General features: G+C 45.2%; 1 protein-coding gene across 6 annotated transcripts in view; it reads right to left on the minus strand.

The window, feature by feature from the left end:
• Positions 1-2,672: 2,672 nt before the first annotated feature.
• MECOM (MDS1 and EVI1 complex locus) overlaps positions 2,673-19,027 on the minus strand; it is a 106,675-nt gene continuing 90,320 nt past the window's right edge. For all 6 annotated transcript variants that reach the window (XM_066620942.1, XM_066620940.1, XM_066620938.1 and 3 more), the window contains 5 exons: positions 10,707-10,876; positions 9,009-9,138; positions 6,956-7,192; positions 5,613-5,799; positions 2,673-4,795 (listed from right to left, as the gene is read on the minus strand). In XM_066620942.1, the coding sequence (XP_066477039.1) occupies positions 4,661-4,795; positions 5,613-5,799; positions 6,956-7,192; positions 9,009-9,138; positions 10,707-10,876 (859 nt within the window). In that variant the 3' untranslated portion in view covers positions 2,673-4,660. The remainder of the gene's footprint in view (positions 4,796-5,612; positions 5,800-6,955; positions 7,193-9,008; positions 9,139-10,706; positions 10,877-19,027) is intronic.

Below are 19,027 nucleotides of genomic sequence, written 5' to 3' on the forward strand. Positions count from 1 at the left end.
ACATTCTGAAGTAGAGATGCTCACCCCTTTGGTGCAAGCCGTGGTTACAGACTTGTCATATTCAAGTTACCCATGAATGAAGCCACCAGAAATTAATTTCTATTTCTCCAGCACTTCACCACAGCTGTCTGAAGCATTCCTTTTCATTTTAAATAGCTTTCCTGTTGCTCTTAAATATGGGCCCTTTAAGACATCAAATATTCTGGCTAAAGGAAGCCATTGATTACATGTCCTGTCATGCTAAAGGGAGCATAGTCCCCAGCTGATGTATTGGATGGTAATACACAAGTCTTTACTTTGGCTTTTTTTTATATATCACTCTGCTTGCTTGCTGCCACATGAAAAAACCTTTAATAGCATACATTAGAAGTAACTTGAGGGCACACTTTGTCTTTCTAAATGACAGATAGGAGAAAGTGAAGGTTAAGAATACCTTTGTTTTCAGGGCATGTACCCCTTCCTGCCTAGCTGGTGGGCTCCATTAAGACATCATATTTATTTATTTTTTGGTGCTGGGGAAAGCTTTATTCAAATGAGCAACTGTGACTAAATCCAATATGCTTATGAGTTTGTTTTTACAATCAGTTATTCCAAGATAACTTCTGACTACGTTTTGATCTCTGATCGTTAATCAAAGGATGAAGAGAGGGTATGATTAAGAGAACATAGCATAATTAGGAGTGCTTGAGTTGCCTCTACTTCAGACAGTGAGTAACTGTGCACATAACTAATATTGTCATGAATATTCAGAAGTGGAAAGAGCTCAGAATACGTCAGGAGTTACACCAGCCCAGCATCAGCGTTCAGTGTTGCAGATGTGCTGTAAGGCAGCCCTGTGGTACTCACCACCAGGCCAGCAATGGAGCTGGCTCAGAGGACAGCCGAACACTGCCTAGAGCAGTGCAAGCGCTGGGCAGTGGAGCAGTAAGCTGGGGTGAAGGGAGGCGTTCCGGGGCAATGGGAGGGCAGGAGAAGGTGGGGCAGGGGGGTGGGAGCAGGTAGAGACTGCAGCAGGACCTGCTACCATATCCTGACCCTGCCCTTCCTGGCCCAGGAGAGCCAACACGGTTTTCCTCAGATCTGCACCCACTCAATAGCAGGCTCAGATCTAAGGAGACCCATTGGGACTGTCTGGGTCTTACATGGGGTAAGGGAGCATAAGCTCCCTTACTCAGAGAAGTCCTGGTGCTGCTTCCCAGCCCCGCTGGATGCAGCAGTCTCCATTTTAGCACCGCTGTAGCCCCGGGTGCTGGGAAGCATTGGATTGGGCCCACAGGTGGTTGTCTGGCAAAAATTTACATGGACAGCATTTCCTGTCCATGTAAATATCCTTTCAGGATAGCAGCATTGAATTAACAAATCCTGAAGTGACTCCTCTTACTCCCAGTGGCAGTGGTATAGCGAAGGGGGTGCAGGGAGTGGCAATATCACTGGGCTACACGCTTTAGGGTGGCAAAAAGCTGAGCTTGACACTAGTGGCCAAAACTGTGAAAACCTTGGTATGTACAAATTATACCATCATGTTACACATCGTTGGAAAGCTAAGTTAATGCTGAATGCAATGACGTGAACCACGTTGGAATATCTGTATTCTACCAAATGTTATGACCAATTAACCAGAAATTGTTATTTATTTATTTAATAAATTAAGGGTGCAATCCTAACTGTGCCTTGGGCCGATGTAAGTCCCTTGCGTTGGCCTGGGAGGATTGCAAACATGCTGTAAAGCACGTTTTTGCCTTCTTACGAGGAAGCCATATCAGTGCAAGGAGACACGCCGACACACGGAGGCTGAATCCAGCCACCGTGGCGGCTTCCCTGCCGAGTCTTGCGTTGGCCTGGAGTAAAAGGTAGGCATGGGGAGGAGGCAGGAGGGAGGTGGGGGGGCCAGGCAGTGGGTGGTCCCGGGGGTGGGCAGGCAGGGAGAGGGAGGCAGGGCTGGGAGCGTGCAGTTATGCCAGATCCCAACCCCCGTTCCTGGGGAGAACGGAGCAGCTTGAAGCCGCTCCGGTCTCCTTGAACTTCTGCCACTCCCAGTGCTTTGTGCCACCTTCCTTGCCTTTGGCTAAGCCGCTTCTGGCCACAATCCTGCGCTGGATACAGTGCAAGCCTCCTGGCTTGCCTGTTCCAGTGCAGGATAGGATTGCATCCTAAATTGGATTTCATTGTGGAGGAGAGGGGCTACAAAATCTTCTTTGACCCTGCAGCAGAGGAAGGGACCCTGAGATCCATTGAAATTTGTAGTAGCATCAGGAGAAAGTTTCTGCATAATGTAAAATTTATGGAATTCATTACCACAAAAAACGGCTATTGCTAAGATAGGTTTGTTTTTTTTAAAGATTAGACACATTCATGGGGAACAGGTTTACTAGGGCCTAACAGCTGTGATAACTAAATGGAACCTTCTTATTCTGAGCCAGTTTCCTTCTGATGCTGGGACATACATCTAAAAGGTGATGGTTACCACCAACATGACTTGTTTGTTAATTTCTTCAAGGCATATAGCTGGGTCCTGTTGGAAACAGAATGATGGGATGGGATCTTTGGTCTGATCCAGCAAGACACTTCGTGCTTAGAAAGAAGAGAGACTTTCACAAAGAGAGAGTGCTTAAGCATCATCTAATCAGTTTTATTTGGAGTTTTCTTTTCATGTATTTGCATATCTACACTGGATGCATAGAAGTCTGACAAAGCACTAGAGTAGGGGAAGATTTATGCAATGCCAAAACATTAACTATCAAGGTGCTTCTAAGGTAGCAAGAAATTGGAACAAATGCAATGTTATGATTAGCACTTGCTAATCATAGCAGAATGAACTGGGTGAATGAATGAATTCAACGCATTGATGGTCTCAGACTGGAATGATATTGGGCCAACATGACTGAGAACTTGCTTTCGCAAGAGAGGAGTCTACTGTGCTATGCTTATTGTTAGACAGGGAGTTGTCACAAGGGAAAAAAGACAGAGTTGAAAAATGAAGCTAATTGGCTAATCTATTTTATAGCAAAAGAAATCCCCAAAAGGCCAGTGAAAATGATCCCTTCATTTTTGTAATCCTTTATTTTTTTTTTATTTGATCCTCCCATAGTAATGTACTGAAATGCATAACAGTTACATTGTACAAAGCATTTAAAGAAAGTACCTCGACTTGCTGGTTATTTCAAAATGAGATAATAAACAAAAGGAAAATTAAAATCTGGTCCCTCACCAAAAGGGCAAAATACCCCCCTCCCTCCCCTGACCCCCAATAATAGAATACAGTTCATTCTTTATTTATTGGGGGTTTTCTTTTTAAACATAAGTTTGGAACACTTCATTTTACAAATAGGATTAACATGAACATAACATCACACAAGCTCGCAGACAACCGGCATAAAATATTGGGTACAGTTTTCTTTTCTTTTTTTAATCAGAAGAATCATGCTTTCATGAAGAAAAAATTAGAATGCTTTATACGTTTGAATCATTTTGTTGTATTACAAAAAAAATTCTCTAAATCACCTCTATTCATTATTTAGTTTCATTAAAAGGAAAAAAAAAGATAGTAAAAGAGGAATGTAAGAATTTTTCTTTCAAACACTGTTTGCACGCCCATCTATGAAGATCCATTTGCCTCCCTTTTTTTTTTCTTTTGAAGTCTATGGATGCCCAGAAAAATAACACAGGGGAGAGGGACTGGAACAGTGCTATTCATTTCATTAGAACAGTGCTACATTTAGCAAGAGTGCTTTTTTTTTCTTTCTTAATCCACAAACAATTGCCAACAAATAAATACATGGTACACGCAACACCCAAAAAGGAAGCAATCAAGAGCAAAAAATGAACGACACCAACAAAATAAACAAAATAAAACAGTGACATGATTGTCTAAAATTAAAATGTCATTACATTGATCAGGGAAACATTGAACTATAGTGGTATGTTGGATAACTATGGTTTTTTCCAATTAAGATGCTGAAAGACTCACCTCCTTGAACTGCTGCATGTTCCCAGTTGTTTTTTTTTTTACAATATACACAGACGTCTCACTTTAATGTCTCATGTGGTCCTCTCATTTTTATTTTTTTTTACAATGCAGTTCAAAAGGCAAAAGTTAAGGAGGGGGATTCTAAGTCATTGGATTCTAAGTTAATTGCTGATGTACATTCGAGGGAATTGTTTTGTCTTCCTTCAATGGTTTCAAATGCATAAAGCATAAACGAAGAGGATTTGTACAGAAAACCATCTGTTCCTAATCCTGCCTCCAGTTCAACTACACAACAATCAAAACAAAAATGAAAAAAGAACAATTCTGTTTTAAAAGAGAGAGAATGCATGTGTGTGTGAATGTATCAATACAAGTCTTAGCCCATTAGTCCCTCCCCAATCAGGTGGAGTGGAAGACGCATATTCCCCATCGAGATATATTTGATCCATGTACGCTGAAAGTCGCATTGATCCTCAAAATGTCAGCAGCTGCCTTTGCTGTGCAAAACAAAATATTGAGAATAAATAGTTTTTTTTTCTTTCTTTCAAATCATTCAGTTTAAGGTCACCTGACTTTAGATGTGACCCATCAAATTTCTAAGGCATTCTGCTCTGCAGTCTTTTAAATAGTCTTCTAGGAAAGAGCCATGTTGCTAGTTTGGACTTGGTCCCAATCCGATTGCATTTGATGGTGTCATACATGACTAATGGACTGAATAGCACCAGATTCTGCAGCAGCTCTTGCCATACTGTGCCACATATTGGAGGAATTGTGGGATGCAGTGTGGAGGGAGTCCTTGTCAGACAGCGAAAGCATCATAGCGTAGGCCTGTGGTCCAAGAAGAAACAAAAAGAGGTGAAGATTAGATGTTTAGCAAAATTATTTGGATCCTTAGTTCCATTGTGGAAGAATTATTCACTTAATGGATTTGCAGGTTAGCTCACTTGGGAACCATTTTGAAGCACATCTTATTATGTACTACGAACCCATCTTCTACCAGGTATATGAAACATTGTGGCTTCAAGGTGAAACATGCACCACTGTAGTGTTTATCAAAGTGGCTGAACTCAGCCTGGCTCAGAATGTGCTTTCCTTTCTGGATGCCTAATACAAGGCAGGATCTATAGAACTGCATACAAAACTCCACACATGGATCAAGGCTTCCATGGACCTCCTTAGTTGGCCAGTTAAAACTTCTCAGAGCAGTATATCACACCAGGGACAGATCCACTATTTGTGTTTGGGTGGGGAGGGGGGGTCCATTTACACTACCTTAACTCTAGAGCCCAGGTCAACCAGGCAGGTAGACTTGGGCTCCAGTCCAGACTTGGAGCCCAGATCTAGCTGCTGTGTAGACCTGGGCTACTGGTTGAGTTTATGGCCTCCATGGCAATTTGCTTTGTGGGTAGACGTGGGTTCCCGCTTGGACTTGGCGCCCAGATCTAGGTAGACCTGGGCTCCTATTCCAACTCAGCTCCGTCAGTCACCAAAGTCCCGCCTAGTGGGCATTCTCCTGGCTCCCAACTTTGCTCCCCACTGGTGCAACAGATTGGGGTGGGCCACACACCCTTGATTCCACCCACGTATCACACTTGGACATCACTAGCACGGTCACTTGCATTCTCCAAGGGATCATATATTTTACCTGGGATTTGGACTTGCGATACAATGGCTGCTTTAAGTCTTCTGGCAGATGAGATGTGCTGAATGCTGCCAGTTCAGCTTCACTGAACTGACTTTCTTCCATCTTCCTCACTTTGAGGCTATCGGTGAAATGCCTTATATGGTCCAAAGCAGAAAGTCCAGCTTTGTTAAACTCATCCTCCTTATACCTACAAAAAGTCTGTAGATTAGGGTATTGAATTGGTTCTGAAAAGATCACTGTTGATTACTTTTGTAACCAAGGCTCTTAGTCTGAACTTTTCTGATGTTCATAACAGACATTGGACAAAATTCAAGTATATTAGTCATGCTTCTTTTTTTAAATTAATGGGACTTTTAACCATGGTGACTTCTGTGCAATGCCTTAGAAGCACTACCAAAGCATCTTTATTTGACCTAGTGATGGTTGATGAGTACTAATTATAACCACTTAATATCTATAAAGTGCACTGCACTCACCCCCCACCCCCACCCCACATCCTTGTAAATTGGTCACCGAGGCTTGGACTGAAGGTGCAGCTGTGATCATATATTTAGGACCCAATCCTATAGGTGCCTTGCACTGACAGATCTAGTGTTCCATCAGCAGAAGACCCTCTCTGTTGGTGCTGCAGATGTAGCATGGCTACCAGAGAACAATATGGCTACCAGCATGAATGGCCCCAGGTAAGGGGCCCATGTGCATGCTGCCCAGGTAAGTTGGAGGTAAGTTGATGGTGGAGATGGACAGTGAGCAGGAGTAATGGGGCATGTTGGGGGAGGAACCAGAAGCATGTTAGGGGGGATGGCTCCGATGGCAGTCATGCATGCTGGATCTTATCCCTCACTTTTCTGCCCCCTAGCTCTCCTTGGACTTATGCCAGCTATATACAGTAGCTGCCATAGGTCTGAGGAGACCCATAGGGGGTTTATGCAGAGGTAAGGGAAAAATATAAATATTTTCCCTTACCTGTCACAGACTTCCTGATTGCCACCCCACCATAACATGCAGTGCTATGTTATGCTTCAGGGTACAGCATGGTGAGGGATAGGATTGGGCAGTTCATGATCCCATAATTCAGTAGGAGATGAACCAAGGGGAAACAAATGGGAAAAGCAAGGAAGAATCTGGCAGGGGGTTTGGATCCTTGAGCCACAACATGGCATTAACATGCTACAGTTAGCAAGAGGTGAGAAAAGAGTGACTCCTTCCTCTATGATACAATCTTATGAACAGGCTTGAGGTTACAATGCAATGTTTCTCTCTTATCCAAATGCCCTAAGGGTACTGGAAGATGAGTTTGGTTCTTCCATACTATTGACAATACAACTGAGACAAGAACTGACCTGCCAGGAGAAGATTTGCAATTCATTTCCAAAGCATTCCCTTCTTCATAGTCACCCTCAGTGGCCTCTTCACATATGTTGCTTACTGAAGCTTCTTTGACTGACTTCCCTGTTATCTCACTGTCTTCGTCTTCTTCATCCATCATTACTTCATCTTCTGCTTCTTCATCCTCCAACAAGTCTGAGTTCTGGCTTGCCACCAAAATCTTTTCATTCTTAAAGTGACTTCCATTCATCCTTTACAAAAAATGCCAATCAACACATAATCAGATGGTGTTGAAACAGAGGCAACCCATTCAGAGGAGGTCTTTATTTTCTGTACCTTGTTTTGCACTGATTATCCCATGGGTCATAATACTGCTATAATTAAAATCAATACTACTCCATCCAGTTCACTAAGCTTCTAATACTCCTTTGAAATTCAATTCATGGCCTGATAGAAGTATGACAATAGGTTTTCTCTAATAATGCTACATTTCATTATTCTTGGGAGTAGAATTCACAGTCACCACTGGCCTAAGAGAAAAAGGATTTACATTAGCAGCTGCCTCTTAGTGCAATATGTCCCATAAAGATACACAACTGTCTGCAAATATTTTCTGCTTCCTAGTAGAGACTAAGCTACCTCACAGGGCTGTTGTGAGAATAAAATGGAATCACTTTTATGTATACTGCCCTGAACTTCTTAGAGGAAGGGCAGGTTACAACAGTCATAAAGAAAAACTACAAAATAACGTGCACAAGAGTGGTTTTCATTGAGATCTTGGCACACAGGAACTGGAATTGCAGTCTTACAAGAGCAGTGAAGCCCATACTAGTTTAAAAGTGGGCTTAAGCACTTTAGAATGGGATAAGTGCATTTAACTCCATGATGAACTGTGGCCTTTGTGGTGGAGAAAGAGTTATGTTTTATACTGTATACCAGAAATTTTGTCCAATCTGGTTTTATGAATCATACACGCTCATTCAGTTAAGCCAAATTGCCCCTTTCTAACTACAAATCAGTTATCTGATTGCTTTTACATTTTCCAATAAATTATCCAGCGGTTAAATAATATGAAACCACACCTGAAATTATCCCAATATTGTCTAAATTATGTAGCATTGCCCACAAACAATTATCTTTTGCATCTTTTTTTAAAAAATGTGCTTACACTGGTCAACTTGTTTATATTCTTTTGGGAGGAGAGAAATAGAAATCATCCACTTACTATTAAAGCCTAGAGGATCCATTAAACACAAGGAAGTAATCTTGGAAAGAGCATCCAGAAAATGATTATGTTGCAATGATATTAAACTGATGGGTATCTTTGGAAACTTCTATCAGGGTGCCCTGATGGTACTTTGGACAAGTGCCCAAAGGCTTAGAAACTCACATGGGCAGCCTATTACTGAAAGGAATGAATGATTCCAATCTCTCACCATTTGGGGTAAATGTAAGCTTGCCTATGCCATGTCAGGCACATCTTAAGAACATAAGAACAGTCCCACTGGATCAGGCCATAGGCCCATCTAGTCCAGCTTCCTGTATCTCACAGTGGCCCACAACCAGGGAGCACACCAGATAACAAGAGACCTCATCCTGGTGCCCTCCCTTGCATCTGGCCTTCTGACATAGCCCATTTCTAAAATCAGGAGGTTGCGCCTGATTGTTGATATTGCTTGTTGATATCTTGTTGATATCGCTAAATCTGAATGGTTGAAACTTGCTAATCAATGGGACATTCCTAGTCAAAACATAAGATCTATAGTTTAATATAGTTTTGACTTGCTTACTTTGGCTGTATTCACCTCAGCACATGTTAAAGTGTTAGTTGTCGGGAAGCCCAAGCAAACTACACTTTGAAAAGAGTGTTATGAACAAGCCATCTGAGTATGTTTCTTTGGCTGTGTAGAAAACAGAAGGCTTAAGCATAGTTGCTCAGCTTATTTGAAAGAAGGACTGACGAAATGTTTTAAGGAAATCTGAACTGAATTTGGGATTGAAAGAAAGATTAAGATGGAAGCAGTAAAGAAGTGAAGCCAACCAAACCAAGCAGAAGTCATATCTCACCTTTCTTCTGAATTGTTGTGGTTGCTATTCCCAATGAAATTCCGGATTTCTGTAAAGTACGAGTCCTCTTTATCATCTAGGATAGCCCCTGTGCCTTCCAGTTCAGAGTGTGGTGAAGATGTAGCAGTACCTTTACAATAATGCAGAAGTTTCTCCTTTAATCTATTTGTATACATTTGGTCATTATACAATCTATCTTATCTATTTGCACACTTCGTCTAAGAGCCCAATCCTATGCATGCCTACTCAGGAGTTAGTCTCATTATAGTCAATGGGGTTTAGTCTCATAGATAGGATTTCAACTTGAGAGCCCAATCCTGTTCAGTGTGCGCTGCTCACGGCCAGCGCGCACTGTTACAAACATGCCGTAAGGCACATTTGCGGGCCCTAGCACCAGTGCTCCTGGCTGGCACTGGGCTAGCACTGGTGGAGCACTGGAGCTCTGCCACTCAGTGATTGCGCAGACCATCGGGCACCGGAGATGTAGGTGGGGGCGTAGAGGGATGTGGGGAGGAGGCATTCCGGGGCGGGGGAGGCAGAGGGAGGGCAGGGAAAGGGCGGGGAGGAGGCGTGCCGGGGGAGGGAATGGGACGGGAGGGAGGCAGGACTGGTGGAGCTCCACCAGATCCAGACCTCCATATTGGGCTGGCCGCCTGACACAGAGGCTCTTCATTCTACGCCAACCTTCAGGTCGTCGCAGAATCGAGTAGCCCCACTTCAGGGCTACTTGGTTTACCTGGGGAAAGGGGACAAAAGTCCCTTTTTCCTGAGCAGGAGGCGAGTGAGCTGGATGCAGTGGCAGCCATATTTGGTGCCACTGCAGCCCTGTGTGCCAGGCAGCTCAGGACTAAATTGTAAATTATTAAAGTTACCTGCATTGCTTTAGATGGTGTTCAGGTATAAAGTTCCACCTACAGGTTTGAAAGTATGTAAGTTATCTTATGTTTAAGTAAAGAAAACATAAGATAACATATGTTTTCATATGTGTGTTATCTGGGTTCAGTAATATCCTCTGTATATATTGGCCACCATACTCATGCATTTTCTGATTGAACTGAACATAAGGTCTAAGCCAGTGGTTCCCAAAGTTGTAGGTCATGACCCACTATTGGGAGCCAAACTCAGCCCATTCCCCCCTAAGGGGAGTAGACCAGGAATGAGTCCCCAACAGCGCCGTAGCAATCATGGCACTGCAGGGACCCAGAGACATCCTCACATACCTGGGGGTGTCCTGTAGCCTCCCGGGAGTTGTGGAGGTTTGCAGCCGCTTCTACAACTCTCCGCACGGCTGCAATGAGCTCTGATCTGCAGTGAGCTCTGATCTGCTATTGGAGCTCACTTCGCACAATCGCTGTGGTGCTGTTGGGGTAATCCCCCTGCTCCCACCCTACGCCTGCAATGACTTAGAGCAGTCCCAATGTCCGAGTAGGGTTTTGGAAACGCTAGTCTAAGCTGTACATTAGTGAAGCTTAAGTAACAAATTGGTCTCACAACAGTCTCTTGGATGATCTCATGAACTTTGCCTCCTTGAAGTTTATGAGCTAGTCAGCAAGAAGAAAGCAAGGAGACAAATAGACAGACCATCTTTTCAGATGCTGGTCACAGAAGGGCAAAGCAAACTGCATCAATTCTATGAAGTCGGCACAAGGAAAAGTATAGCTGAATATTTTGATATGTAAAGGGGAGATGGACTCGTACCAGACATGTTGCCATTCTCATGTTTTTTTAAGTGTCGGTCTAAGTTGGTTTGTTGACCAAAGCACCTGTCACATAAGTGGCATTTGAAGGGCTTCTCCTTATTGTGGATATTTCGAACGTGTCTCTGCAGGTTAGATGATATGCTAAAAGACCTGTCACAGTATTTGCATCTGAAAACAGACATGAAAGAAGTACATGAAATATAATGAAAATTGGTAACATCCTTTTCAGTCACGCAAAAGAGATGTTTCAGTCAAGCTGCAATACCAATACACAATGCAACTCTTTCACTAAAAATTCCATGCTGTTCCCTCCTCACACTCTCAACTTATCCGGCCTCCTTTTTGAACAAGCCTGAAGTCTTGGATTTATCTTTGAGTCCTCTCACTTTGATGTCTCTCATTCTAACATCAAATCATGCCACATCTTCCTTTAAATATTGCAAGAATATAGCTGATCCATTCTACTCCCTCTGCAAAAACTGTAGTTCATGTGCTGATCATCTCTTGCTTTGACTACTGCAGCCAGTTCCTCACTGGTGTTCCAATGGTTTGTCTCGGTTCTCTCACCTCCAGCCAGCACTCTGGATGCACTCTATTGCCAAAATCATTCACCTCTCTCATTGTTTCATCCATGCCACCACCACGATCACACACCCCAATTAAATCTTGTCCTGTTTGCTCCCAGATCCAGAACAAACTCCTTATTCTTAACATTTGAGCCTGTCATCATCTTGCCCCTTCCGGTGTCAGATTTCATATTCCATTACACTCCTGTCTGTAATGGACCTTCCTGTTCTGTCTGTGACCTTTGGTCCTCCAGTTCCACCATCCTACCTGTCCAAAGGTCTCCTGCACTGTCACATGACTCCATCCTTTCTCTCTCATTGTCCTTTATGTTTTATTTATTTATTTATATTTATACAGGTATTTATATACCACCTTTCTTTGGTCGTCAGATTTCTCCTCAGACTTTAATCCAAGGCGGTTTACACAGGCAGGCTGTTCTAAACCCTGGTAGGGATTTTTACAATTGAATAGTTCTAGTCTTTCATAGAACTCCTCCTTCCAGCGGGATTCCTTCCCAGTCTGGCCTCTCTCTGGCCCTTTGCCTCCCACGCTCCACTTGACGGCAGCTTCTCTCTGCCACCGAGGGTCAGCTCATCAGCATGTTGTCAGTTCTCAGGTACTTCTGGTTGTCTCGAACTGGCAGCCTCAGGTCTTCAGGCATACAAGGCGGCAGCTCTACCAACTGAGCCAGACCTCCTGCCCCAGACCTCCTGCCCCTCCTGACCTCCAGCAGTTTTAAACTGCTTCTCAGAAAATCTGCATAATGCCTTTTCTCTTACTTCCTTCAAATCCCTTCTTAAAACTCACCTTTTCTGAGAAACCTCTGGCACAGTCCTCTACCCTGTTGTAAGTAAATTTGAATAAATGCAGTTGGGAAGTGGATATTCTTCCCCTGCTTATCTCTGCCTCCATCCCCTTCCCGTTCCCCTGCTGTTTCCCTTATGTTTTTAGATTGCAAGTCCTCCGGACAAACTCCCGCCCCTCACTCTGTATCAAGCCCCATGTGTACATTGATGGTGATGCATAAATATGAACGATCATCGCAATAACGTGTAGTTAGCACACCTTTCAAAAAGAAATTTCAGAAAATTTTGTCTGAAATGTTTTTGGCATCTCTTGTGCATTTTATTTGGAGGTGACCGTCCAAAAACACAATGGCTTCTACCCCTTGTGAGTTCCCCTTTGTTTCCTTGTTAGAAAATGATTTGTAATCTAATTACAAAAGTAATTCCTCAGCAAAGGTAACATACATTTTGTCCCGAAAATCCCCATCTTACTCTTTGGTATTAGGATAAAATTGCATATTATTAATGCAATAGAGAGTATTTATTTCCAAACACAGGGATGAATAATGGTAGGTTTGGGGTCTCTAATAACTGGTTTGGATGTGAGAATTGACAGGGAAAAGAGGGGGCATGATTCACTCACACTTTCTGCCACTCGCACTTCTTCATCTTGTCCAAAATTCATTTTGGAGAAGTGCAGGCCAATTGTACATCCTCTCCCTTTGGTACCTGCTACTTGGCTCTCAGTTATGCTTATCAGAAGGAAGCCAACATTTTATAGTTAGGACAGTTCATTCCCATATGTTAACAAGTACTGCACCAAAGTTAAGAGTGCGAGTAAAACACAAGGCTGTTGTTTCATGCTGTTGCCAATATGGTAGAATTAAGCACTTTGAGAAGAAGGAAAACATGAAACAAATTGCTTCTAAGGCTTGAATAAGGTAGAAAGGCCACTTCCTTTCCTATTCAAAATTGCACTGTGTGATTAAATCTTTTCTTGAGGAATTAGCTTGCTCGATTGCTAATCCTGGAGGAAATTCAGTTATCTTCCCAAACCCAGCAATAAACAACCCAAACCTTTAATACTGCGCCAACATGAGTAGTTTAGTCTATCACTCCGGTACCAGAGGCATCAATTTTCATACTCTAGTGAGTTGAAATCTCTGAAGCCTTTACTGTATTGCCCTTTAAGCCATTACTAAGACACACTATAACTATTCCAAATTCTCTGGCTGGCAGCTGGCCAACCGTCTTCATCACCATCATTTCTCCCCCCCCCCCAAACCCCCAATCATCTATTTCTCCTGAACTTCAAAACATGTCTGCTAGATTGTGTGCTAAGTCAATTATTTGGGAAAGAAATTATGCATTACATTGCTAATTGTTTCTGGCTGTTATGCAGTAGAAGAGCATAACATGTTCAAGATACCCCATAAAACATGAATTAAATTACATGCAAGCACACTTCCCAAATAAATTCAGGACTGGGAAGAAAATCTATCCCAAACAATGAGCTTTTTCTCGTTTCTTTGCAAGCCATAAAATGTACCCATTTGTGTTTGTTTTGTTAGAACATGAGCTGAGTTCCTTCCAACTGATTTCATTAAAGGAAAGTTCCATTTTGTATGATTCAATGTCTTTTCTCATTTCAGTATGTGAATTGTTCTCAGAGGCTTTGTTCCTAAAGGACATCCTGGTTAAGTCCCTTGGAGATAAAATGGAACTTACCTCTTTGGAAGTGAGGTAACTAATACTTGTAGGAATTAAAGAGCGCTTCACAAATAAGTAAAATGAGGTGAGAAGTGAAACAGCTTGTATCACTTCTGCACTTTGAATAAATGCTGAAATCAAACCCAACAGAAAATAACCAACAATTACTTGTTTAGGATCCGATTTTCAGATAACGTGAGCATTTTAATATTATTGCTAACAGAATTCAAATTTGGTAAGCATACTGAAGTCCAAATGGAATTGTTTCCATCTGTGGTTTATGAACTTTTCAGCACTGCCGACCTCATCCTCTGCGGTGGATTGTGACGCTCCCAGTGGTGCCTTAGAGCCCAATCCTGAGCTTGGTGCAGCGGCTTTGTGCCACCGTGCACTGTTGCAAGCATGCCGTAAGGCATGTCTGTGAGTCCTACGGCTGGGCTACCGCCCATGCCAACCCAGCGCTGGCCGGTACTGGGTTAGTGCCGGGCTAGAGCCGGGCAGAGGCCCAGCCTACGCTGCTCAGCCACCTCAAGACAGCTGAGCTGTGGCACAGTAAGCGGGGGCAGGGAGTGGGGCAGGGAGGAGACATTCCGGGAAGGGGGGAGGTGGGCAGAGAGGGGCAGGGAGGAGGCGTGTCGGGGGAGGGATGCCGAGAGGCAGGTCCGTTGGAGCTCCACTCTACCAGATTCTGTGTAGGGCTCGGCACCCCACATGAATAGCTTTACCTTACCGCTGACCTTTTGGTTGCTTCCCTTACCTGGGAGAAGGGGATCAAAAGTCCCCCTCTCCTGAGGCGCCACCCGCGGCAGGCTGAGGCGTGCAGGGTGCGGCAGCACCCGTTCTCGGCGTCGCTGCAGCAGTGTGCCCTGGGCAGCTCAGGATTGGGCTGCCCCACAGCCCAAGAAAGCCTCTAGAGGTTTCCTCTGGGTTGCACCAGACTGCAGGCCCACTGTATTGGCCTCCGTGGGCCTCATAATGGCCCGCAGAAGCCTTTAGAAGCCACTTCCAGTTTTAGGAAGCAAACTGGAAGTGGCTTCCAAAACCGAAAGTGGCTACCAAAAACCAGAAGTGGCTTCTGGAGGATTTTGTGGGCCATCCACAAAAGGCTTCCAATCCACAGGCCATCCAAAGGCTTCCAATAAGTCATCCTATTTGGATGCAAGGTCATTTAGGAGCAAGGTCAAGTGTGGGAGGGGGCCAGCCCATGACCCACACCACATGGACTCATGACCCTCTAGTAGGTTGTGACCCACTGTTTGGGAACTCCTGCATTAGTTCATTCCTTAAATAGATTAAATCCCAGGCTATGGTTAGGGATGCTCATTTCACCCAACAGATGATAATGTGCACCTCCATAAGTAGACGCTGAGACAAAAAACAAAAACAAAACAATGTTGATTGGAAAGTCTCCTTTGAGGTTGTGTACTGGCTTGCAGTAGCTCTTGGGAAGACAATACTTTCCAAGGGTATACTGGCAACCTTCAGTCTCGAAAGACTATGGTATCGCGCTCTGAAAGGTGGTTCTGGCACAGCGTCTAGTGTGGCTGAAAAGGCCAATCCGGGAGTGACAATCCCTTCCACACTGGGGGCAAGTGCAGTCTGTCCCTGGTCTGTCTCCCTGGCTATGGGCTTTCCTTCTTTGCCTCTTTGCCTCAGACTGTTGGCAAAGTGTCTCTTCAAACTGGGAAAGGCCATGCTGCACAGCCTGCCTCCAAGCGGGCCGCTCGGAGGCCAGGGTTTCCCACTTGTTGAGGTCCATTCCTAAGGCCTTCAGATCCCTCTTGCAGATGTCCTTGTATCGCAGCTGTGGTCTACCTGTAGGGTGCTTTCCTTGCATGAGTTCTCCATAGAGGAGATCCTTTGGGATCCGCCCATCATCCATTCTCACGACATGACCGAGCCAACGCAGGCATCTCTGTTTCAGCAGTGCATACATGCTAGGGATTCCAGCACGTTCCAGGACTGTGTTGTTAGGAACTTTGTCCTGCCAGGTGATGCCGAGAATGCATCAGAGGCAGCGCGTGTGGAAAGTGTTCAGTTTCCTCTCCTGTTGTGAGCGGAGAGTCCATGACTCGCTGCAGTACAGAAGTGTACTCAGGACACAAGCTCTGTAGACCTGGATCTTGGTATGTTCCGTCAGCTTCTCGTTGGACCAGACTCTCTTTGTGAGTCTGGAAAACGTGGTAACTGCTTTACCGAAGCGTTTGTTTAGCTCGGTATCGAGAGAAAGAGTGTCGGAGATCGTTGAGCCAAGGTACACAAAGTCATGGACAACCTCCAGTTCATGCGCAGAGATTGTAATGCAGGGAGGTGAGTCCACATCCTGAACCATGACCTGTGTTTTCTTTAGGCTGATCGTCAGTCCAAAATCTTGGCAGGCCTTGCTAAAACGATCCATGAGCTGCTGGAGATCTTTGGCAGAGTGGGTAGTGACAGCTGCATCGTCAGCAAAGAGGAAGTCACACAGACATTTCAGCTGGACTTTGGACTTTGCTCTCAGTCTGGAGAGGTTGAAGAGCTTTCCGTCTGATCTGGTCCGGAGATAGATGCCTTCTGTTGCAGTTCCAAAGGCATGCTTCAGCAGGACAGCAAAGAAAATCCCAAACAAGGTTGGTGCAAGAACACAGCCCTGCTTCACGCCACTTCGGATGTCAAAGGGGTCTGATGTGGAGCCATCGAAGACAACAGTGCCCTTCATGTCCTTGTGGAAGGATCTGATGATGCTGAGGAGCCTGGGTGGACATCCGATCTTGGGGAGAATCTTGAAGAGGCCGTCCCTGCTGACCAGGTCGAAAGTCTTCGTGAGATCTATGAAGGCTATAAGGAGTGGCTGTCGTTGTTCCCTGCATTTCTCCTGCAGTTGTCTAAGGGAGAATACCATATCAGTGGTGGACCTGCTGGCTCGGAATCCACACTGCGATTCTGGATAGACGCTCTCTGCAAGTACCTGGAGCCTCTTTAGTGCAACTCGGGCAAACAACTTTCCTACAACGCTAAGGAGAGAGATGCCACGGTAGTTGTTGCAGTCACCCCTGTCACCTTTGTTCTTGTACAGCGTGATGATGTTTGCATCCCTCATGTCTTGAGGTACTCCACCTTCTCTCCAGCAGAGACAGAGGATTTCATGCAGCTCAGTGACGATGATCTCTTTGCAGCACTTTAGGACTTCAGCAGGGATGCTGTCTTTTCCTGGTGCCTTGCCAAAGGCAAGGGAGTCCAGGGCCATGTGAAGTTCTTCTAGGGTTGGATCACTGTCAAGCTCCTCCAACACAGGCAGGCACTCAATGTTGTTCAGCGCTTCGGTGACTACATTTTCTCTGGAATATAGCTCAGAGTAGTGCTGCACCCAGCGTTCCATCTGCTGTGCCCGATCCTGGATGACCTCGCCTGCTGCAGACTTCAGAGAGGCAATTTTCTTCTGTGTTGGACCTAGGGCCTGCTTGATACCATCATACATCCCCTTGATGTTGCCCGTGTCAGCTGCTATCTGTATCTGGGAACAGAGTTGGAGCCAGTAGTCGTTAGCACATCTCCTGGCAGCCTGCTGGACTTTGCTGCGAGTAGCTCGGAGGACCTGCAGGTTGCGCTCACTGGGACAGGCCTTGTATGCTGCTTGAGCTCTCCTCTTTTCCTCAATGACTGGTGTCAACTCCTCAGAGTGGGCTTCAAACCAGTCTGCCGTCTTGTTGGTCTTCTTGCCGAATATGGACAAGGTGGTGTTGTAAACGGTATTTTTGAAATGTTCCCATCTGTTGGATGCGTTTGCGTCGGCCGGGCCTGGAAGAGATTCCTCAAGTGCTCGTGCAAATTCCTCCACTTTTCTCTGATCCCGGGTCTTGCTGGTATCAATGCGAGGTCTTCCTTCCTTTTTCGTGTGATACAGTCACTTTGCTTGCAGTTTCACTCTGCTGCACACCAGGGAGTGGTCAGTGTCGCAGGCAGCACCGTGATAACTGTGTGTGTGATCTTGATGCTGGGAAGGCTGGAGCGTCTGGAGAGAATCAGGTCGAGCTGGTGCCAGTGCTTTGATCTTGGGTGTCTCCAAGAGACTCTATGTTGGGGCTTCGTGTTGAAGAACGTGTTGCTGACACAGAGACTGTGATGACAGCTAAACTCTAGCAGGCGTTGGCCATTTTTGTTCATCTTCCCAGTGCCGAACTGACCTAAGCAAGTGGGCCATGAACTGTTATCAGCACCAACTCTAGCACTGAAATCGCCGAGGATGAACAATAACTCTTTTACAGGGATCTTCTTGATAGTGGTGGCCAGGTCATCGTAGAATTTGTCTTTGGCTTCTGCTGGAGACGACAGAGTCGGTGCATAAGCACTGATGAGTGTGACAGGTCCTACTGATGAGTGGAGCTGCAGGGACAGAATTCTTTCACTTCCCACAGTAGGTGGGATGATGGATTCCAGCAGGGTATTTCTGACTGCAAAGCCAACGCCATGTTCCCTGGTTTCGTTTGGTGGTTTTCCCTGCCAGAAAAATGAGAAATTTCTCTCCTTGACAGATCTGGAATCTGGCAGCCTTGTCTCTTGAAGGGCGACGATGTCCATCTGCAGTCTGCTCAGCTCCATGTCGATGACAGCTGTTTTGCGTGCATCGTCTATTTCTTGCAGGTCATCAGAGAAGCCAGGTGTCATTGTCCTTATGTTCCAGGTGCCCAGTTTTAGGGCAGGAGTTTTCTGTTTTCTGTTGCATGGTGCAGAGTTGTTGATCCGCTTGTCGGTTTTCACTCTAAACCCCATGCACCCCATGAGGTTAACGGACCGTGGCGAGGCAACACCTTACTGGCTGGGGACTGCCCAGCTTAAGGCGGGCAGTAGCTGCCCAATGAGATGCAATGATCTCTCCCACCGTTAGAAGCAGCCCCTGGCGTCACGCTGTACGCCAATCGAGCGAAGACTTATAACCGGTAAACTGCTGCTTCCCGTGTTGTGCCGACGCCGTATGGCGAAGTTGGAGTGTCCTCTCCAGTGCGCGAAGCCTGGGTAAGAAGGTATGGAGGATAGGCTGTTACCCATGCAGCAAATCCCCCCTCTCCACGTCGCTGAAATGGTCCAATGGAAAGGCAGAAGCCAATACGGTTGGTTCCAGCGGCGTCGCAGGAGTTGCCAGAACGTGACTGTGTTCAGCCATGAACTGCCTCAGGGACTCCAGCTCCTGATTTTGCCTCGAGGTTGACTCCTGAAGCCTTTTCCATAATTGGATGTAGCCACAAGGCAGTGGAGGTTTGGGATCAGAGTTTTCCTTCTC

Source organism: Tiliqua scincoides, chromosome 3 (assembly GCF_035046505.1).
Source record: "Tiliqua scincoides isolate rTilSci1 chromosome 3, rTilSci1.hap2, whole genome shotgun sequence".
In the NCBI taxonomy this organism is placed as follows: domain Eukaryota; kingdom Metazoa; phylum Chordata; class Lepidosauria; order Squamata; family Scincidae; genus Tiliqua; species Tiliqua scincoides.